Genomic DNA, 23,776 nt, shown 5'->3' on the forward strand with positions numbered 1-23,776 from the left:
ATAGATTTTTTTTTGTTGTCAGAAAATACAGATTTCCCTTAAGGGGGGAGTTTTGTCATAAGTAACCCTATGACATCTATGGTAAGTACAAGAGGAAGTTGTCAAACTACTGAAGACCAACCACCGAAGAAGATTGATAGCTTTCAATGTGTTTATGGGATAGCAAAATGCAGGCTTTGACAGCTGAATACATTTAATTGAGAAGTATATAATTGACTTTGATGGACGATTATTTATAACAATCTTACTTAATCCAATTAAATATTTCAGAGGGACATTCGTGTTGTTGGCTAGGTCGGTTCAAACACCTGGCATCTGATTACCGTTCACACTCCATGCCTCGTGATCATTTCTGTCATGATCCGCCACTGTGACTTCGAAGGTTACAAAAAATATAGATGTCATCTGTCTGTCCCCGGCCTTACTGCTTTGATGACAAATAATGTGTTGGCGTGTTAACTGATCAGATTCAACTGATCTCGCTCTGTTGTTCTGTGATCAATACAGTCCTTGGCCCCAAAGAGATACCATTGTATTACAGGACAGACCAGGCTAACAGCTTTCCTGTCTATTGGGCCGAAGCAGACAATTCAATGACCTTATGGCAGTTCATAGCTGGTTCAGTGGCTGCTGTACAGAGGAAGAGAGGTAGCAATGATGGAGACCCACCACAAAGTGGCTGCAGTGATGTGTTCTGAAGCAATGATGCTGAAGCGACGGTGGCGGAGCAATCACGCGGGTGACTTAGAGGTTGAATTAGTTCCTTGTTCATTGCACACCTTGGACATTAAGTTTATCATTGGCGTTTCTTCCCGATGTGATGGTTTTGTTTTTAATAATTCCGCTTGATCCTTACAAATCATCCCTAAAATAATACAACTGTGTGTGTTGTATCTTTTTGGATCAGTTAATTTGTTTTACTTGGGATTAAAAATGAAATACAGTACACTTTGTGGACTATTGCTGAAAGTATTGAAATTATGTTCTTTCCATGACAGTTGACAAAAGCGGGGAAACATCTTAATGTGATTATTTTTACTTGTTAATGGTTGGTCTTGTTAAACCACATGATACTAAGTAAAAAATATATATTGTTTTTCTCTGTATAAGTACGTCTACTAAATGTAAAAATGTTGTCTTATTACTTGCATCGACAGCTATGAATTTGTTTTACAGCCACCAGGCGTCGCGCTATTATCAAAAACATATTTTTATATAAATCCTGTAAAATGTACTGTTTGAGGTAGTCTAGCTTTGTGTATTTCAGCCACGTGTCTAATCTTGTCATGCGTATTTTCTAACACATTCTAGATTATTGAGTAATGGCATGTACGTGTACCCCATGTATATGTGCAGCCCCACACTCAATTTTATTAGACATCAATATATGCCACTATATAACTTGACGGTCAGCACTGATTGAAAAATTGTTCACGCAGTATATGAAAATCATTTTCGATTCACTGACTTGAGATACTGGCTCACGCGTGGGAACTGGTGGAAGAGGTGCTTGGACTTAGTCTTTTTAAACAAAACAAATATATCTCCTTAAATTGTCACAAGCCGTCATATATACTACTGCAACCTCTTGAAATGAATAACACACTCATGTTTTGACGAATGAAATGTTACGTTTTAAGTGTGGTTAGTTTGTAATGACATTACATCCTTAATATTACAACTACGGTTCTCTAGCTAAATGCGAATGGTTTGTAGTTTTTTTTAAGGAGGGGAGTGCGGGAGGGAATACGAACGACAGAGGAAAGAAGAGGTATGAGTACAGATCTAGGACCTGTCTACATGTTATACCCTCTCGTAACCTTAGCACGTGTAAGATAAGAAACGGACCTCAGATCAGTTCACGCACTGGGGCCTCGTACCACAAACCAAATCGGGACGATAGAGGAAATCGTGTTCCTCGCCACTCCGTACACACGCCAGTAGAATTCACTGAACATAGGCTACGGAGAGAAAGAACGGTAACAGAAAATAGGAGCAAGAAGTAAACGAAAGGGCTTGAATATTTAAGGAAATATTTATTGGAATATATTTAACCAGTGGTTTAGAAAGAAAAAGACATTCAAATAATTTCCCAACATTTTCAATATTCGGCGGAGAAAGAGGTTAGCTAGCTACTGGTAGCGGAATGTGTAGCTAGCTAATTATCGCTAGCAAGGAATTGGCATTTTTGTGTTTCGCTAGCTACTTCGTTTACGTATTTTATTGTGACCGTATTTTTCTGAAGGTAGTAGCTAATCGTGTGAAATGTGCGCGAGCTACACATGGCCATGATGTTGTGTCTTGATTAGACAATAACAATCTAGCCGTGAAATACATTATTTGGACGAGAAGACAACCATTAAAGGAATAGCATTTCGTATCCCAGACCAGGAGGACTCGAAGCAAAGGAAAGAAGTCGGAGGTAAAACGTAAAATAACGCTACTTTTGAAGTGGTGACTGCCTGCCGTCCAATGTTAATGTCGACCGACGTCGCATCCATAATGCTACCCGTTACTCGGGGAATGATGGACCGGGAAAGGGACATTGATACAGCAACCGGACCACACGCAAACACGACCGGGAGTCCAGCAGCAGTAGTGCGGGGCATGAAACGAGGGGATCCGGAGCCCGACGGACAAACAGCTGCAGCTTTGACCGAATTAGCGGGAGCTGAGTGCAAACGGCCAAGGATAGACGGGGCTGTGGGTGTTGGGGACGTTGGACAGGTAAGAAGGAGAACATCAAATAAAGCCAAATTGCTGTTTGGTCAAGACCATGTGTTGTTTACATTGAATGTGTGCTACATTTTAACCCACGCATCCAACCATATCCTTCCAATAGGATATGCTGCGCCTATTGTTTCAAGAAAATCTCTGGTTCATGATGCTGCAGATAGATAGGCCTACTCATCAATTGCATGCATGTCTCATTGCAGCAACTGCGGTAAATGTACAGTCTAGGTAGAGATGTATTTGACCATGTAGATCTGGACGTGACAAATGTAATATGATAGCCCACAGCTGCTGATAATGACTGTTAAGCTACAGCAAAGATCAGACTAGACCATACACAAGGGCCTGGCAGTACACTGCACTTACACACGTTGTGATATTCCTGTCTTTACTATGTTGGGCATCACATCAAAGCTTCAGATACAGGAAGGTACCTGCATGGGTATAGTCATTTTTTCCAGCCAGTCTGGTTTTGGTTGGAGCTAGGTGTTAAAAAGAGGAGAGTGATGGGTTGGGGGAGGGGTCATTACGAGAGAGACAAAGAACAGACCCCTTTTGGCGAATAAGGGAGTAGGAAGGAGCTTAGGGATACCTTGCCTCCAGATATGGGCCCCCTCCCTGACTGGACTGCTGATACAGCATAGAAACAGTGCTTGGCTATCTGCTCTTCAGATAACCAGTGTTTTCACACACATTGTCAGTAGTACAGCAGAGTATCTTTGATAGTAGCCGTTTCTCTCTGAGGCATCAGGCAGACATGGTTCCGGGTCAGCTGTTGATAATTGGCTTCTGGGATTGGGCAAATGCTTCAGTTGGTTCTGCTGCTGACCTATTGCAATGACAAATGGGCAGGTGGTGTGTGTCGCGCCGTATAACAGATAATTGGTGATGGGGAAAATGGTATGTGCAGATTATGTAAAAGTGAGAGGTGCAACATTAGGATCTTACTGCTGATCCGTTATGTTGAGCGCTCGCTGTTTTGTGTCAGGCCGGCCTGGGAAACCACCCACAGGAGGAAGAGAGGAAACAGAGAGGGAATGGAGGATCGAAGAAATTATTTCATATAGCAGACTAAATATTTAGTGCCAAACTAGGAGGAATATACTGAAAACCCCTGTGCATGGTTTAGGTGAGGTATGATCATCTCAGGAGTGACATTAGGATGTGCTGCTAGTGGTGCTTAATATAATATTTTAAGTCTGGAGCCCCGATTGTCCAGTTCTGAAGAATTTAGTTGCCCGAACATCTTCATTGCAAAGATAGCTAGCCTGTTGGGTATTTATTACTACCCAGAAGAAGTGATTTGTTAACACCCAAAATGTGGCATATTGTCAACTCCTGTCTTCCTTTTGTTTCCACTATCCTCTACCGCTCCCCCTTCTCGACTACCCCCCCCCCCCCCCGAATGCCCCCCTCTTCCCTAAGGCATATTTCCAGATTGCTAATTGACTCCTGGTCCATAGTCAGTCCATGTCTGTGTGCTCTGCCTGGATGACAGACCTCCCCACCCCCGCTCACTGTTTCCACTGCCCCACCACTCTGTCTGCTCCCTGCTCTATGCAGTAGGCTATCGATGTGCTCTAGTCTAGTCCAGCACGTTGTGTATGACTTCCCTGCTGCTCTCTGAAAACACGTCCTATCGATAGCACTAAAGAGGCTTTGTTTCCACGCTAACGAGATCAGAGCTTATTTAGGAGAGGGCATTAAACAGACGGACTGCTTTAAGGGGAGGAGGGTTGATGGGCAGAGGGTGGGCGAGTTGTAAGGGAGGGCACTACGATATAAACAAACTGTTAAGCTTGGGCTGTTTTGCACAGATATTATTCCCCAAAGGTGCCATATTGGACAAAAAGTAGATCATTGTGTCATTAAACCCAGAAAGAGAAACGTAGGCGTTTATAATGTGCAGCACATGGATGGACGTCGATTTCGCTCACTTTCTCCATTTCGTCTGTTTAATGATTGTCACTGAACTTTGAGCGAAAGCAGCCGTGTCACCCTTGACCTTTCACCCCTTTCGAGATAAAACCCAAAGTTCTCTTCAAGATGTTGCTCAAACAGAACTGTGCTCACTATTTTCCCTCTCCCTTTGACAGGGTTTTTTTTCATTCAGATGCTGTCCTCTCACATTGCCTCTGAACATTGGTTGTTGTTGTCACCTCCCGGTCCAACCCCTACTGTCATATGTACTTCCATCTCCGCCCCCCGAGTTTCTCTCCCCGTCGGTAATGTTTATTCATCCTGTGCTCCTTTTTCCTCCTTTTGTTGTGTCCCCTCTGCCCCTCCCTCCCCCTGCAGCGGATCACCCTCATTCCGACCCCCCCCCCCACCACCACTTTCTTACCATCTGTTGACCTCATGTCATTTTGCCCTCTTTTCCTATGCTGCAACTTCTTTAGATTTTTTTTTCTTTCTCCCCCCCATTTGCTCAAACCCGAAACTTCTTTACTTTTCCCAAAATAGAAGGTTGGAAAAAGCAGATACGCCCTTTAGTTGAGTACGGAGAGAGAGTTACTTTGTGTCTGATGCGTACATTCTGAAGCTCCAGGGCCCTCAGAGCAGGCGGCCAGCCACACCTCATAGCTACCCGTTCATTGTAAATGTGTGTAATTAAGACAAAAGTGGATGGTAGCCTGTTAGATGGCGGTCTGTATCTGCACGGGACAGTGGGTGAGGACTTTAGATGAGTGCAAGTAAGAGCTTTAGAAACTTTAGAGATGCAAAGCAGACCTGATGGTAATGTGCTGTACTCTTGGTCAAAGCCATATGGGCGGCAGAAGAAAGTGTGTGTGTGTGTACGTGTTAAAGTGTGTTTGAAAGGAGTATCAAGTTCAGACCCCTGTTTTACCCCCACCTTTTAAGGAAATATAAGTCACATGGGATTCTTTGGGTATGAGTCATTGTCTCCATGTCTTGGTCTCTTCTTTTTGGTATATTTTTTTTTTCTTCTTGGCTTTGTCTTAGACTTTCTTAATCCCCACATTCTTCTGCCCCTGTCTTTCTCTCCGTATTTTCATCTCTGCCTGTTGTTATTTCTCTTCCCTCCATCGTTCTTTCGTCTCCCTCCCCCTTTCCTCCAGACAGATTGACTCCAGATGTTACCAAATTCTTCTCCTCTCACTCCCCCTGTTCTAACCTTAACTCCTCCCTCTTTAGAAGTTCATATATCGTTTCTACAAGAACATCTTAAAACTTTTACTTTCACTGCAGCCTCGTTTAATAAGATTTGGTGTTTCTGTTGATACAGTTTTGAATTGCTTTAAAAATCATCCTCTCACCTATGGTTACACTTGATTTCACATTGTCATCTTAATCAGTCTTCTACTCTCCAATTGTTGAAGACTACAATTATTTTACAGCATGTGTTGCTGACTACTACCCTGTCCTTTTGGCGGTGCTTGGTCTTTAATGCAGCGCAGGGAGGAGAGTGTTCCCCCAGGGGATGAGGCACGAGGGGAAAATTGGTTCCAGATGAAACAGGAAGTGGAAAGCAGGAGACAAAGAGAGGGTTGTTTTATGTGGGAGAGCGGGAGAGGGAGCCCGGACACTACTGGGCAAAATAACACAGATCTCTCCTCTGGCATGGGTCATGTATACTACATAACCTGTACAGTCCAGACAGCATCACACAGTAGTCTGGCAGTCACCTCTGATGCTCACTATTTTCTCTTTGTGCTCTATCAAATGTTGTCCGTCTCTCGGTTTCATTGACCCTCCCTCACCGTTTTCTGTTCTATCACTGTCTGTCCCTTCCAACCATCCATCTCGACACCAATACCATGTCTCATTTTGTTGTGTGTAGTAAGCACAGATAGTGTCCTGACAGTGTATCTACTGCATGTGGTTACCATTGCATTCTGAGGGCTTGTTTAAAACTCTAAATAGACTTATCTTAGTTTGCTTAATTATTTCTAGGCTATATTAAATTTACACCGGCATGTTCCGAGATGTACCCCACAGCATTGTGGGCGCCGTTCGCGGCAAAATCGAGCGATATGTGTGGGCGCTGCACATAAACGTGACACAGTTTTTTGACAGCGTTGTCTTCATACTTGCAAAACTCCTGGGCGGGCTCTATCCAAAATGTTTCACGCCACCTTAGAAGGTGTATATCTCTGAAAATGTAACGTGACGTCAACAGGCCTTTCCCATGATTGGTGCCCCTGAGGATCCAAACATATCAATCACTTTCAACTGTTCTTTCTGAAATAAGACATATGCCAATGATTTTGCAGCTTTTAGAAAGGGCTAACAGAGCTTGTTTTTTTTATGTCAAATTGACCCGTAACCAGTTGAATGTGGAGTGGTAAGATCTTTTGAGAACAAAATATGCAAGTTGGACTATTCATGTGCCTGTACTTCAGGACACTGGGTGAGGTCCATATACAGTGGATATAAAAGTCTACACACCACTGTGAAAATGCCAGGTTTTTGTGATGTAAGAGAATGGGACAAAGATCAATCATGTCAGAACTTTTCCCACTTTTAATGTGACCTATAACGTGAACAATTCAATTGAAAAACAAACTGAAATGTTCAAGGGGGAAAAATAAAAACCTTACAATAACCTGGTTGCATAAGTGTGCACACCCTCTTAGAACTGGAGATGTGGCTGCGTTTAGAATTAAGCAATCACATTCAAACTCATGTTAAATAGAATTAATTTCAACCTGCCATAATTTAAAGTGACTCTGATTAATCACAAATAACGTTCAGCTGTTCTAGTAGGATTTTCCTGACATTTTCTCAGTTGCATCTCAGAGCAAAAGCCATGTTCCGCAGAGAGCTTCCAAAGCATCAGAGGGATCTCATTGTTGAAAGATATCAGTCAGGAGAAGGGTACAAAATATTTTCCAAAGCATTAGATATACCATGGAACACAGTGAAGACAGTCATCATCAAGTGGAGAAAATATGGCACAACAAAGACATTACCAAGAACTGCACGTCCCTCCAAAATTGATGAAAAGACGAGAGGAAAACTGGTCAGGGAGACTTCCAAGAGCCCTACAGCATTAAAGGAACTGCAGGAATTTCTGGAAAGCACTGGCAGTGTGCTACAGTGTGCTACACATCCAAATCCACAAAAGCGTGTCTTCACCAGAAGATGATTAACATTTTGGAATGGGCCAGCCAGGACCCAGACCTGAATCCAGTTGAACATATGTAGGGTGATCTGAAGAGGGCTGTGCACGGGAGATGTCCTCGCAATCTGACAGATTTGGAGCACTTTTGCAAAGAAGAGTGGGCAAATATTGCCACATCCAGATGTCCCATGCTAATAGACTCCTACCCAAAAAGACTGTAATAAAAGTGCTGTAATGAAATCAAAAGGTGCTTCAACAAAGTATTAGTTTAAGGATGTGCACACTTATGCATCCAGGTTATTGTGAATAAAAAAAAAATCTCAGATTTCAGTTTATTTTTCAATTTAATTGTTCATGTTGTAGGTCACATTAAAGGTGGAAAAAGTTCTGACATGATTTATTTTTGTCTCATTTTTTTACATCACAGGAACCTGGCATTTTAACAGGGGTGTGTAGACTTTTTATATCGCCTGTACAGTATTTATTTGGAAAAATCACTGACTTTTCAAAGATAAATTTTTCTATCTAAAGAAATCAATGTCTCTTATTAGAATATGATTTTAACATGTATTTTCCAAGATTTTCATAATGTTTGATTTTTTTCAGTAAATTTCCATAGAATACAACCCAAAACAAGCACACAAAATGTTGTGAATGTGCACGCTTCTGAAGCTATGCTGGACCACTGTAGAACATTCAACTTTTTGGTCTTGAGCTACTCCAGTATTGCTCTGGCCTTGGCCTTGATCATTGTCACACTGAAAGATGAATTTCCTCCCAAGCTTAATTTTCTTAAGCTGACTGAAACAGGCTATCTTGCAGTATTTCCCTGTATTTTTCTCCATCCAGTCTTCCTTTGATTTTAAAAAGATGCACAGTCTTTGCTGGTGAAATTATCCCCACATCATGATGCTGCCACCACCATTATTGTTGGCATGGGCAGTGTTAGGTGTTTTCAAAATGTTCTATTTTGGACAAATTTGACCACATCATAGCTGGGTCAATCATGCTTTTTGCCAGCATTCAATATATTTTTATGCATGTGTGAGACGGAGCTGCTTGTTTGTGTGATGTGAGGGTTTTTACACTTGTTAGTGTTTGAGGTGAATTGATGTCACATCGCCATTCTACTTGGTGGTTTTCGTCTTTTGTGCAATAAAAATGTTGTCTGTAGAGTCCATACATTTCATTTTAGGATCCATGGTTAACTGTTGATGCAAAACTGCAGCTCTTTTTCTGTTGCTGGTGCAGGGAGGCTCCAGAAAAGATTTGAGTAGACACACCTTAGGAACTGTTGTAGGTAACAGCATTTTAAGAAGCAATAACATAAAAAACACAACACTTCACATTAGTAATTTACACACTTTCATAATACAAATTATATTGTATGTAAGATGACCTTTCTTGTTGGGTTGGGATAAAAAATTCACTTACCAACAGATGTTCCAGAAGGCCCATAGTATTTTTTTCAAACATTCCATTATTCAGCTCTGTCCCAGTCAGTAATTAGCATTATTAGCATCGTCCAAATTCATGAATGGAAACGGTTTGTACCTTTATTGTAACGCTGCATTGCAAGTGGAAAACTGTAATGCAGTAATTGGTCATGGTAGCATTTGATATTTTTTAAACTGTACACTAATGAAAAAGCCGGCGGAATTTGCTGAATTCAAACTAGCACTAGGGAACTATTTCCACGGCAGTGATGTCATCGAGGGGAGTGTGAACTTTAACCCCAACAAGCTATATGAAGATGGGTTGCTTGGCCTAGCTTTTTAAAATTGCTGCTAGTTTCCAATTATGTATATTATTGCTATATCTTTTGCTATGTTTTTGCTTTATATATTTCTTAATTCTTACTATGTAGATGTCGTGTGCCATGTCACCAGAATTTCATTGTGCAGGATGACGCTATGTTATTCGGTGTGCTTGATAAATTAACTTAGAACTTTTGGATTTCTTTTGTTTGATGTTGACTTCTGCCTGCTCGTTTGCCTGCTCATGGATCTTGAGTTAATTAAATTCTACCAGCTCTGCAATTGGGACAAAACCTCTTTCAAGAAGAGGACAAGAAAAACAAATTTTTCTCAAGCAATTTGATCACACATCATAAGACACAACCCAGTCTAGGTTTGCTTCAATACCAAAATTTGGGCTTTGGTTTGATACCAGCTCTGGTACCTCGGTGTCGGTACTAATTCGATACTTTAGCAACAAATAAAACACCATTTCAGCATTTTTTAAATATTTTGTTCCACACATGTATGATTACATTCAGTGATGAGATGTGCTTGATTAATATTGTGTCGCAAATTAAATCCTATGCATTTGGAACAATATGGTTGCGTTAAACGGATACATATATTTTTTTGTCCATGTAATATACTCTTAAACAATATCAACACTTAATCCTGTTTGACTACAACCTTTTTATTTATTAAGGCAATAATATAAGGCAATTTTATTTATGTCGTCAGTCGTTTAACACCAGGTTCAATTCACACATCCTCCATGTCATGTACATTTTGGCCTTCGTAGGGAGTTTTTCCTAGCCACTGAAATAGACTCTGTGCACCAGCGTAGTGACGAACTTCCGCTTTTGTCTAGAAGTCGGTATTGCAGTTTCCGGTTTACTTACTAATACTCATCCGCATTAGTAAACACCTAAACTCACAACAAGATGAGTGATGCTGTTGTACGAAAAAAATATATATAATGTACGTGACTCATTTCATTTTCAAGGTACAAGTGGGGCATCATTTTAATCAGGAGAATGTCCTCTTTTTAATAGAATATGGCTTGCGCAATTCAATGACTTCAAACGCTAGACTAGAAATAGTCAGAAAAGGCAATTTTTATATACTTCCACGTAACGCAGTTTTAAGCGCAATTAATACCATATAGGACCAGATGTTTACTTCCTATGCCAGTTGTTATTTTTCAGTTTCGTTGTGAAATGAGGTTACAGTAGTAAAATAAAAGAGGAGACCTGTTTTGGTGCTTTTTTGAGGCTATGGAATTTTAAGATTCATTTAGGTTAGAAGAGGCTGAACGAAGGTTTGTTTCAATTCACTTGCTATGACGCGCTAACGTTCCAGCTCAGCCAGCGTTCTTTTGCCGTTTTTGAGGCTAGGGTGAATTTTTATGCGTTCTATTGTCCTGCCAAAAACTACACTAAAAAGGATCACGTCGCTAACTAGCTTAGCTGATAGCCGGCCGGCACACCACAGTAAACTACTTACCCTCGTAGTTGTGCAGATAACTTGATACATAGACTTTGAATCCCTTGTTTGGGTTGTAATTAATTAACTGCAAAACACCTTCACCATCAATAATATCTATTGACATCACATCTTTCTCTATTACCTGGCAAATCCTTTGTGTTATCCTCTGCCCATTGTTGATTGCAGTTATTTCTAGCGATCCTTGATGTAATAGTTGTTTGATAGGAGGATGATCCTCTAGCCAAGGCGATAGGATGTTTCTTTGACAAGTAATACATAATTGTGGTCGTTTTTGAATTATTTTTACATACAGTATTTGCAGTGAATATGATCATATTTAAAAGCCACACTTTTATTTTGCTCGCTTCGTCTTTTATTGGATTAGGAGAGGGTTCCTCCCGAACTAGTTACATAAAGCTTTCTCAAGTAATACTAAACTGAAATTGTCTACTTCGATCAAATAAAGGGCCGTTGATCACATTCTTATTGACAATTAATCAATCTTTTATTAATCGTTAACATCCCTACTCGGTACCACACTTGCTATGTGCAAAGAAGTTACAGCCCTGTACTAATTACAAAGAAATCCTCTTTAGTTTTGCGCAGAATATAATGATCAAATAGCAGGTGTTCAAACACTCGTTTTTCTTGGTTTTGTAATTCCGTGTGTTACAAACTTCTCTTTCCAAAACTCTTTTGTTTTGTTTTCTGACAGCATTAAGAGGTGCAGGGTTTCGCACGGCAGAGTAGCAATACAAGTCTTTGAAGCACATGGGACATTTACGCCTATAGGCATATTGCAAAAAATGTGCTTGATTGTAATCTTAATATGTTAACTCTTTAATATTTAAGTTACGCAGTTGTTAGTGGTAATTAATTGTAGTTGCACTAATCTACATTGTAAAGAACTTTAGTATAAACTCACTGACGTGGTTTACCTGGTAGCTCTCCGTTTTACGAGTGTTGTTGATAGTTAGCATGGTAGTTCGATATGCAGTGTTTTTACATTTTTTAATTCAAATTTGTTCTGTCTTCACCTTCCCCTTCATACTTTCATTATGGTGTCATTACCTTCAGCAGTCTATGCCCTACCTCTTAAACCTTTTATACTGGACATGCTTCTACATCATATTTAACATTAAGCATTTTCACCAGCACTAATGACATAATAAATATATATATATATATATATATATATATATATATATATATATATATATATATATATATATATATATATATATATATATATAAAAAATTTTTTTATTAACAATGGGAAACCCCTTGAGGCTTCGTGTGTATGGTTTACTCCTCAGATAAGTCAGTGTAATTGTTTTGTTTGTTTATAATGTAATCTCCTAGTTATTTGCTTAATACAGCCCAATAACCCAATAGTAATTGTAAGTAGCTGGGCTACATGAGAAATTACATTTATAATAACAGTGTAATGCTTGTTCCAAATTAGAAACTGTAGCATATACATATTAACAGTTATATAACCGGCACTATACACCGATCAGCCATATCATTATGACCGCCTGCCTAATATTGTGTAGGTCCCCCTTTTACCACCAAAACAGCCCTGACCCGTCGAGACATGGACTCCACTAGACCTCTTAAGGTGTGCTCTGGTATCTGGCACCATGACGTTAGCAGCAGATCTTATAAGTCCTGTAAGTTGCAAGGTGGGGCCTCCATGGATCGGACTTGTTTGTCCAGCACATCCCACAGATGCTTGATTGGATTGAGATCTGGGGAATTTGGAGGCCAAGTCAACACCTTGAACTAAGACAACTCAAATATTTGTTTTGTTTAATAAGAAATTATTTTCCCAATTTTCTTCCCTCGCAAATGTCAGATGTACAATTGTTTCTAGCTTTATTTCTCCAACATCCCAATTTTTCGTTTTTATATACAGTATACAGCTCCGGAAACAATGAAGAGACCACTGCGCCTTATTCTTTCCTTTCCAAAAAAGTCTAAAAGGAAGGTTTTGTGTGAAGACACCTCAAATTGAACGCTTCTGTTCCTCGCTCAAAACATTTCTTTTAAACTTTTTTGGAAAGGATAGAAAAAGGTGAAGTGGTCTCTTAATTTTTTCCGGTGCTGTATATTTCCTTTTTGAGGCAGGCTACTATTCTCAGATAATAAAGTTGTTTTTATATTGAATAGTACTGTTTATAATGCTGGAATTTATCTTATAAAAAACTATAGTTTGGTGTCCCCCACTGTGAAGCAGGTTTAAGACCAGGAGGTTTCCTCTATACTAACCCCATTCACTACATTACACCGACTCTGGCTAATTACTGATTGGGTGGTAATGGAAACAGTGTACACATTTAAAACTGGCTGCTGACATGTCTGTTAGCACAGGCACTATGGAAACACATTCACCTTGTAAGATGTGGGCCCACCCCACTCACTCAGCATGATTGTTGAGGGCCTGAGTCCTGTTACACTGCCTGTTTTCACTGCACAGTGGGTTGTGACCCAGACAGGACTGTGGGTATCATCTCTCCATTCTTTTGTCAAAATATTATTGTTTGCTGGAACTTCTTCCCTAATGTTTTATACTCCTTTCTTTTGTCTCCTATTACATATTGTCATGAACAATTGCACTTCTGTTGGCGTGCAATGATAGGAAGAGGAGGAGGGAGCGATGGAAATAATCAAATTAACAGTAATTACTGAGCAATTAACTATAACACTAGATTCTGGGGGAAGGGTGCACTCCATTGCTGCAGAGTGCGATTGGTTTTGTCTGCTGTATCCAATGAGGAACTAGACCAGCTAGCTTCGGAATGATTCACCAGCTGCTCTACATGGTTGAGGCTGCGCTCAGGGTCCGAAACCAACAGTTAACTTGCATAATCTTTTGTGAGGTTTGCCACTTAATTATAACCTTCTTTGTTGTTTCGTACCTATTTTCATACATTTGTGGGTAGGCTTTTAGCTATTGAGACTACATCAATTGTCAGGAACACAATTTGGTTTAAGTAACATTATCATAAAATGTATATACCAATTTCGATTTACACTAGCAACAAGTTACTCCCGCTGCACCATAAGGTGGAACAAGTTCAGTGCCTTTTCCCAATGACCTGGAAGGCTTATAAACACAGTGACAGTTTTGCTATTTGCCTGGTAATTGACTTGTTGCTCCATCAAACAAGTGCTTTTATTGGTGAGGGCAGTATTTGTTTTGGTGCTGAACAGTTTCCCACTTTATCTTGGTAGATGACAAGTGGGACACAAAGTGTCTCCGACGCAAATCTGGCATCAGGACGTTATCTTAATAAAACTATTGTAGTGTAAAAACGATAACATATTTCCCTGGGGCAACCCCATTTTTTCATGATAACGTTAGTATTTCCACAGTGTCACACAATGAGTGCAGGCCAATCATCATGCAGTCCTTAACTCTGCCTTATCAAAGTAGCAATTTGCAGTTGAAAGATTACCATGTTTTCCACACCACTTTTGGTAAAATGGTCAGGGGTTGCTGCTCAAAACTCACAACTTTTTGCTTCAAACCCATGGACAAAACATTTTTTATAGGTATCAGCATCACCCCTCCCCAACCACAATTTTTTGGAGGATTTTAACCCTTTAAGTCATCGTCTTCTATCCACTGCATTAAAACAAACAGTTTTACTATAAGCACCTATTTCTAAATGAGAGCTATGCAACCAGATCAGAGCTCATTGCAGTAGACCAGGTCGGTGAACTTATTTGCCATTATTATGTATTTGTACATTTTACATTTAGCTATGGTTTGGTTTTGTTCAGCTTTGTTTTCTGGTCTACTGAGCAGTATTGATAGTCAAATTTCATATACAGCTAAGGGGAAAGTATGCGGCACACACAACAGGTATTATTTCCCACCAAAAGCTAGCTAGCTGCTTTTGTTGAGTTAGTAACTGGCTAGCTAACATCATGAGCTTTAACAAAGCACACTTGCCTTCTGATGCTCGTTTTCGGGCTGTATTTTTACAATTTATAAAAACTAAAAGACGCCAAACATGCTGTTTTAATTAGTGAATTATGTTTGTAATGTCTTTAACTTCTCTGGGGAATGTGTATTGGTGTGTTTACGCATGGACACCATCCGCCGCCGGGAATGCACCCAGCCGCGTTGGGGCCAAACACACCACCGACTCACATTGAGTCGCCGGGATGTAATTCACGGGAACTCGACCGACAGCCTGTGATTTGAATAGTTAGATTTTCGGTGTGCGTTTGAATCCGGCCCTCATCGAGACCCGGTGTGTGATTTAAAGTGTTCCCTTACACTGCAAAAATTATAAAAAATGATTACCTCAGAATTTACCTTTTTAACATGTTCATGTTTTAAAAATGTTTTGCTGCAGATGCACATCTTGCGAAACTTATTGATAATCTCATATAGATAATAAGTCCTGATACATTTCTTCAATAAAGCAGCCAAGTCGAAGGGTTGCAAATGCAACTAACTCGTCCTAGTCCAGAGCGATACCTCTTAATTCAAATCACAATTTCGAAATCCTTACTTATGCTTCTGTCTTTTTCAGAACAACGACCCTTTAACACCAGGTTTCCTTGGATACCCACCTCACAACCAGGTAAGAGAGAATACTATATGGCTTTAGAGCCTTCAAATCAGATTTAATATATATACTACCAGATTGGGGTCACTTGTTTTCTTGTTTTCCTTGAAAACGTACATGAAATGAGTTTGAATGGGAAATATAGCTAAATGAATAGAAAATATAGTAATTGACAAGGTAAGAAATAATATTTAATTGAAATAATAGTGTCTTTCAAACTTTGCTTTTGACAAAGAATCCTCAGTTTGCTGCAACGACAGCCTTGCAGACCTTTGACGTTCTAGTTGTCAATTTGTAGAGGTAGTCCACTCATTATAGATAGAATAACAGCTGACTGCTTCTTCCCTGAATAGGTCTTGCATAGCTTGGAGCTGTGCTTTGGGTAATTGGGCCTCATTCATGAAACGTGCGTACGATCAAATTTGATCTTAAAATTATTGTACAATAATTTCACCGACAGAGCTGGTATTTGTCAATATTATCTTTGTCATATCTTTACGATCAAACTCGAGTTCGGAGGCCGTGTAAACAAACGCCAAATAATAAGATCATGCTTGATTTGCAATAAGACCATCATTATCATGAAAGACAACAGTCGTAACAGCTTGAGTAACAACATCCCTAATTATAATAGTAGGTCATATAAAATAAGATGACAAGGAATATAACACATACAAATGTACCACAATATAAAAAATTGTATCACTATCGTAGGCTATTATTGTATTATGTATTTATATCGCCTTATTTTCTCTCATTTCTGTTGTTCATGCGTTTGTAAGCGTTGCCTTTGTGTGTGTAATGCGCTAGACAAATGAACTTGCTTTGCCTTGCTTTTCTTAAGTCACTTAGGCCATATTGACATACTTGGAGATCATAAATGGATGTAATAATTTCTGTGGCTGCCATTTGATTAGGTAACAGGTTATAAATTGACAAGTGATTGACCAGTGAGAGGATGAATAAACCAGTGGTTCTGGGTCAAGCAGTTACCCTAATGATGGCAGAGCTTGCTCTTTTAAAGGACTTCGGCTCTGGGCTGAGACGTGAAAGTGTTCTGTAACTGCGCTGATTTTGTCATTGAGATGGGATGAATGGTTAATTAGCCTTTTCGGGCTGTAATTTATTTTGAAATCTGTCATTCATAGGTTGCTGATCTCCACACCCGTGTAAATTAAAGGTCTGTAATGTAAACAAGGACAGGTGCAGCACATCCACGGCTTTATTTGGATTTATCAATCCGATGACATCATTTTGACCAGTTACGACAGTTTCGTGGATCTCACTTGGATCTCACCCAACGCTCAAACCTGAAATATCTTCTGAGGTTTCATGAATGAGGACCATTCATTGTAGGAGTAAATTGGATCCAATCAAGCGCCGTTCACAGGGTATGGCGTTGCAAAATGGTGTGGTAGCCTTCCTTCTTCAAGAACCCTTTTACCCTGCACATATCTTCCACTTCACCACCACCAAAGCACCCCCAGACCATCACTTTGCCTCCACCATGCTTGACAGATGGCGTCAAGCGCTCCTCCAGCATCTTTTCAGTTGGTTTGCATCTCACAATTGTTGTTCTTAGTGATCCGAACACCTCAAACATAGATTAATCTGTCCATAACACTTGGTCCAATTTCCTCTGTCCAGTGTCTGTGTTCTTTTGTCCAACTTAATCATTTATTTTTATCGGCCAGTTAAAAAAAGGGCTTTTTCTTTGCAACTCTGCCTAGAAGGCAACATCTCAGAGTCGCCGTTTCACTGTTGACATTGAGACTGGTGTTTTGCAGGTAATATGTAATGAAATTGCCAGTTTATGACCTGTGAGGCGTCTTTCTCAAACTAGACACTTTAATGTATTTGTCTTTTTGCTCAGTTGTGCACCGTGGCCTCCCACACAGTTTTTGCTGTTATGAGAAGCGTGTAGTAAACATTGTTGTAAAATATCTTCAGTTTTTTGGCTATTTCTCCTATGGACTATCCTTCATTTCTCAGAACTGTTGAGTTTCTGAAGAAAGTTCTTTGTTTTTGGCAATTCTGAGCCTGTAATCAACCCCACAGTTGCTGTTGTTGCAGATACTCAACTAGTCAGAAGTACAGTTTTATTGCTTCTTTAACCAGCACAACATTTTGCCACTGTGCTAACATAATTGCAAAAGGGTTTTCTAATGATGAATTAGCCTTTTAAAATGATTTAGCTGCATTAGCCAACTCAACGTGCCGTAGGTACGCAGGACTTGATGGTTGCTGTTATTGGGCCTCTGTACGCCTATGTAGATATTCAATTAGAAATCTGCCATTCCCAGCTACAATAGTCATTTACAAATGTCTACACTATTTCTGATTAGTCTGATGTTATTTTAATGGGCTGACAATCAGCTTTTCTTTCAAAAACAAGGACTTTTTAGTGACCCCAAACTTTTCAAGTTTATAGAGATATATATATATATACTACTTTTGGGGTAGCATATAGTTCTTGTTTCTCTGCCGGCTGTACCTGCACTGCAGTTTAGTCTATTTTCTTCATAGCTTTAAATTTGTTTAAATACATCCAACTTGTTTAGTTTGTATCAACACTGTTGTGTTGATATCAGGACTACTCAGAGTGAAAATCTCCCTTGTGTTCTTGAGCCACTTCAAGGTTGCTTGGCCTTGTGATTAGGACTATCGCTAGCTAAAAGGTGAATTTCCTCTCAAGCTTCCATATCTTTTAGCAGACTCAAGCAGATTATCTTGCAGTATTTCCCTGTATTTTTATTCCTTCAATTTTGACAAGATGCCTGTCCCTTATGGTGAGAATCGTCCTCAGGGCATAATGTTGCCACCACAATACTTCCATTCAGGAATGGTCTGTATTGAGTCATGGGTAATGTTAGGTTTGTGCTACGCATAGCACTTTTGAGTTTAGTTAAAAAGCTCTGTCTTGAACTCATCTGACCACAAGAAAGTTCCCCACATCACTCTCTTGCTTTTTGGAAAACCCCAAACGTGCTTTCAGCTGGTACTTTTTAAGTAACAGCTTCTTTCTTGCCACCCTCCCATTCAGTTGTTTTATGCAGAGCTCTTTATTTGATTGACTGGTGCACCATTACTCCACTCTCAGTCACTGAATTGTTGGCCACTGTGTCTTCACTCACAAGTGTCCTCCTCGTTCGAGCGCCCACGGTGGGTGTCCGTCTGCTTTTTGGCTTTTCGCTTGATTCGCTGTTGTTGTGTATCAATACTGGGAGTTCACATTTACTAGCTCCTATAGCTAGCTAGCTAGTCCAGCTTCATAGCAGCAGTAGTAGTAGCAGCAGTAGTAGTAGTAGTAGAATGTCAATCCACACAGGTAGGACACCCCATTATTAGATTAACTATGGTATTTCTCCCACGTATACATACATTATACTTAATCCTTGTACATTTCCTGCCCTCCTCCATTTGCTTTATATACAGTACAATATGAAATGTCTTCATGTACTCCCAACCGATGATAAAGTGTGATACATTTTTAGTCCATGTTGCTGTAGGAAAGATTGTAGCTTAGTTACTATTGTAAAGGAAACCAGCGGAAAACTGTACCAGACATGCCCTTTCTGATTGGCTGTTACCCACCACCGGGAAGTGTGATTTGTCTCACCTATGCATAATACAGCCCGTGGCTCTGTTTTTCAGCGCCCTCCAACGTTTGCTCCACACTGCTCAGTATCCCACAGTGACCTGCATACATGGTCACGTGACTCAATTGAAAATGAATTAGAGGCGAATATTTCACCTAGCCACATTGCCTGGTGGACACCCACCGAAAGTGTTGAGGGACAGACTTTTTCCCCCCAAATGCCTGGGTGGTTTGGGGCAACTTGCACTTCCTGGTTAGATGTCCCAGTGGAAACGGGTGGATCAATAAACACTTGGATATTATGTTATGAGCACTTTATCTTTGTCTGTGACCACGGCAACAGTGACGTCGATGCAACCTGTGAATAACTGTTTATTATTCTGTTTAAATGTACACATTTAGCCTAGCTTATACAATTCTTAAACTTCTCTCCACAGGCTGCATTGGGAAAACAATGCATGGAAAGGCTATGATGTTCACCTTAAAGTGGTGTGATCCGTGGCTAATCGGCTGCGAGAATTCAATGCCCAGATAAAGCCCCGCCTCCACGCCAATAGATGCTCAAAGCTAGTTTTTTTGTAAAAACATGACTCGATTGAAGGTGTGAAGAAATTGTAATCGTAAGAACGTGGGAAAAACGTGTTTGAGCAAAGACATTTTAAGATCGGACGCGAAAATCCGTTTAATGATTTTATCATATAGTGGGGCAAAAAAGTATTTAGTCGGCCACCAATTGTGCGAGTTCTCCCACTTAAAAAGATGAGAGAGGCCTGTAATTTTCATCATAGGTACACGTCAACTATGAGAGACAAAATGAGACAAATAAATCTAGAAAATCACATTGTAGGATTTTTTATAAATTTATTGGTAAATTCCTCGGTAAAATATGTATTTGGTCACCTACAAACAAGCAAGATCTCTGGCTCTCACAGACCTGTAACTTCTTCTTTAAGAGGTTCATCTGTCCTCCACTCGTTACTTGTATTAATGGCACCTGTTTGAACTTGTTATCAGTATAAAAGACACCTGTCCACAACCTCAAACAGTCACACTCCAAACTCCACTATGGCCAAGACCAAAGAGCTGTCAAAGGACACCAGAAACAAAATTGTAGACCTGCACCAGGCTGGGAAGACTGAATCTGCAATAGGTAAGCAGCTTGGTGTGAAGAAATCAACTGTGGGAGCAATTATAAGAAAATGGAAGACATACAAGACCACTGATAATCTCCCTCGATCCGGGGCTCCATGCAAGATCTCATCCCGTTGGGTCAAAATGATCACAAGAATGGTGAGCAAAAATCCCAGAACCACACGGGGTGACCTAGTGAATGACCTGCAGAGAGCTGGGACAAAGTAACAAAGGCTACTATCAGTATCACACTACGCCGCCAGGGATTCAAATCCTGCAGTGCCAGACGTGTACCCCTGCTTAAGCCAGTACATGTCCAGGCTCGTCTGAGGTTTGCTAGAGAGCATTTGGATGGTCCAGAAGAGGATTGGGAGAATGTCATATGGTCAGATGAAACCAGAATAGAACTTTTTGGTAAAAACTTGTCGTGTTTAGAGTAGAAAGAATGCCGAGTTGCATCCAAAGAACATCATACCTACTGTGAAGCATGGGGGTGGAAACATCATGCTTTGGGGCTGTTTTTCTGCAAAGGGACCAGGACGACTGATCCGTGTAAAGGAAAGAATGAATGGGGCCATGTATCGTGAGAATTTGAGTGAAAACCTCCTTCCATCAGCAAGGGCATTGAAGATGAAACGTGGCTGGGTCTTTCAGCATGACAATGATCCCAAACACACCGCCCTGGCAACGAAGGAGTGGCTTCGTAAGAAGCATTTCAAGGTCCTGGAGTGGCCTAGCCAGTCACCAGATCTCAACCCCATAGAAAATCTTTGGAGGGAGTTGAAAGTCTGTGTTGCCCAGCGACAGCCCCAAAACATCACTGCTCTAGAGGAGATCTGCATGGAGGAATGGGCCAAAATACCAGCAACAGTGTGTGAAAACCTTGTGAAGACTGTTATAGACCCAACAAAGGGTATATAACAAAGTATTGAGATGAACTTTTGTTATTGACCACCATAATTTACCAATAAATTCATAAAAAAATGTTTTCTCATTTTGTCTCTCATAGTTCAAGTGTGATGAAAATTACAGGCCTCTCTCATCTTTTTAAGTGGGAGAACTTGCACAACTGGTGGCTGACTAAATACCTTTTTGCCCCACTATACACTTTTTGCACGCTTGAATCTATTTTTTTCATACGATTGAATTTGGTTTTTTCATACCATGAAATATTTCAGTTAAGTTTTTCTTTTCTTACAGTCAATACATTTGAGCTCAATTTGGCTCAATAGGATACAATTGTAATCAAGGTGATTAAATTTTTTGTGATTGAATTACTCAAGTTACTTGATGATTTCTGTCAGCCCTATTAGAAATTGATATAGCATTAGTATTAATACAAATAAGAATTTATACAATTAAAGGTAAAGAGAATTTGCATCCAAAATGCAATTGTCTTGTGAGAGCTCTAGACGAAAATGTCGAAGAAACTGGAAGAAACTGGGCAAGTCGAAGACGAATTACAGTTGAAGACTCAAAAAGCTGTCTTTCTACAAGGTTCCTTTGAGGGATTGTAAGTCATCGAGCATAGTGCTAATTCAGCTTCTGGCCGAGCCATTTGGCACCCATGTCTTTTGACAAGTTCTCAGCAAAGACACTTAAGACCTACTTGCAAGGTAAGTCTGCTGATTGACATTCACAGTGTTAGGTTGCCCACATCAGAACCTTAATTGAAGCAGTGTGGGATCAGTTGGACAGAGAAAAGAACAAAAAGCAGCCAAAGTCTAATGAGAAGTTCTGGAAAGTCCTGTCCAGAAGCTTGGTAGAATGTTTGCGTAGTTCTGTGGTACAATCACGGCAAAAGTGCTTTGTGTTTCTTTATGTATACTTCAGCGTTTTATGTTTTTTCTTCAAACATATAATCACAGTTCAGATAAATGTCAATCAAAACATTCTCTGGTCTATTGTTATAACATAACATTTATGACATCTGGAAGTGGTCCAAAAGTTCCATCCCTCAATTTGGGAGCTTTACAAAAAAAAAAAACAACAACAACAACAAAAACAACGCTTTTACACATAGAAGGTAGTATAATAATTTTTTTTAAAACAAACAGAAATACATTGTGGTTCTGACTAGACCTTTTATAGTACCATTCATCATCTTTTATGACGGTCCGACACAAACATAGCCTGCAGAGTCTGTGACATATTCCGCTCTGAACCATTCGGATTTCCTTGGCTTCTTTACACTTTTCCATTTATTCCACATACCCCCTCTCTCCTTTCCCTCTTTTTAAATGCTAGTGCTTTCTGGCATATCGGTTTCTTTAATGAGGACCATATGTGTGCCAGACAGGGCTGCATCTGACAGTCTCTTATCTGCCTGGGAGTGGTAGAGAGAACTGCAGCACAGTGCTTGTCTTTTGTCTGTTGTCATGACCGAGATTTGAGTGCAGGTCTCAGGCAGAGCCACAGGAGGGGGGTGTTGGTCTGCCTGCTCTTTCTCTTCTCTCCCCTTAACATGATGGATCTCCACAGTGTGAGCTGCAAAGTGTTTTCTTCGTTTTTCAAGGTGCATTCCCCTACCCCTGCCGTCTCCTTTCTTGGGTGTGAGATGTCGGAGGAGCTGGTAAAAGCTGGGAGGCGGGAGAGAAGGGGAATTCAAGAAGGGGAAGATACCAACTAAAACGATTGATTGGGCTGCCGTTTTTTTGAATTTAACTGTTCTGTGGCGATATACAGTTACCTGTCAAATGTTACGACACAAACCCATCCACTGGCATCCGAACTGTATGTGTAGAAACCAACCAATCAAATGTGTTTATAAAGCCCTTTTTACAACAACAGTTGTCACAAAGTGCTTTACAGAGACACCCGGCCTTAAACCCCAAGGAGCAAACAACAGTAGTGTTGGATTTCAGAAACATATTCTGTAACCCAATATTCATGAGGTTCTTGAAGTGATTGGTATATGACCAAACTCGTGGAAACCTCAGGATTTTATTTGCAGCAGCTGGTAGTGTGAGACCAATAGCGTGTTCTCTGGTAGTGTGTGACCAATAGCGTGTTCTCTGGTAGTGTGTGACCAGTAGCGTGTTCTCTGGTAGTGTGTGACCAGTAGCGTGTTCTCTGGTAGTGTGTGACCAGTAGCGTGCTCTCTGGTAGTGTGTGACCAGTAGCGTGCTCTCTGGTAGTGTGTGACCAATAGCGTGCTCTCTGGTAGTGTGTGACCAATAGCGTGCTCTCTGGTAGTGTGTGACCAATAGCGTGCTCTCTGACTGTAGACTTTAAAGGTGCTCCTCTTGGCCACAGAGATAACATTTCCTGCACTTTTTGTGCATATTACACATTTTGCAACAGTGTGTGTAGGACATTGTACAGCTTTAAAGCTTGTTTCATGCAGCTCTACATTTTGACCTGAGGCTGAGATTAGCTTTTGTCGTGGAAATGGTTGGTCTGTCTGGAAGTTGGCCAG

At 40.4% G+C, this 23,776-nt stretch overlaps 1 protein-coding gene across 3 annotated transcripts in view; it reads left to right on the forward strand.

The window, feature by feature from the left end:
- The first annotated feature begins 1,803 nt into the window (after positions 1-1,803).
- The window catches only part of LOC105013459 (RNA binding protein fox-1 homolog 2), a 51,821-nt gene continuing 29,848 nt past the window's right edge, over positions 1,804-23,776 (forward strand). The window contains exons 1-2 of one of the 3 annotated variants that reach the window (XM_034295397.1): positions 1,804-2,727; positions 15,594-15,644. In XM_034295397.1, the coding sequence (XP_034151288.1) occupies positions 2,473-2,727; positions 15,594-15,644 (306 nt within the window). In that variant the 5' untranslated portion in view covers positions 1,804-2,472. The remainder of the gene's footprint in view (positions 2,728-15,593; positions 15,645-23,776) is intronic. The other 2 variants (XM_034295398.1, XM_034295396.1) reach the window with 2 other exon arrangements.

Source organism: Esox lucius, chromosome 11, assembly GCF_011004845.1.
Source record: "Esox lucius isolate fEsoLuc1 chromosome 11, fEsoLuc1.pri, whole genome shotgun sequence".
Lineage (NCBI taxonomy): Eukaryota > Metazoa > Chordata > Actinopteri > Esociformes > Esocidae > Esox > Esox lucius.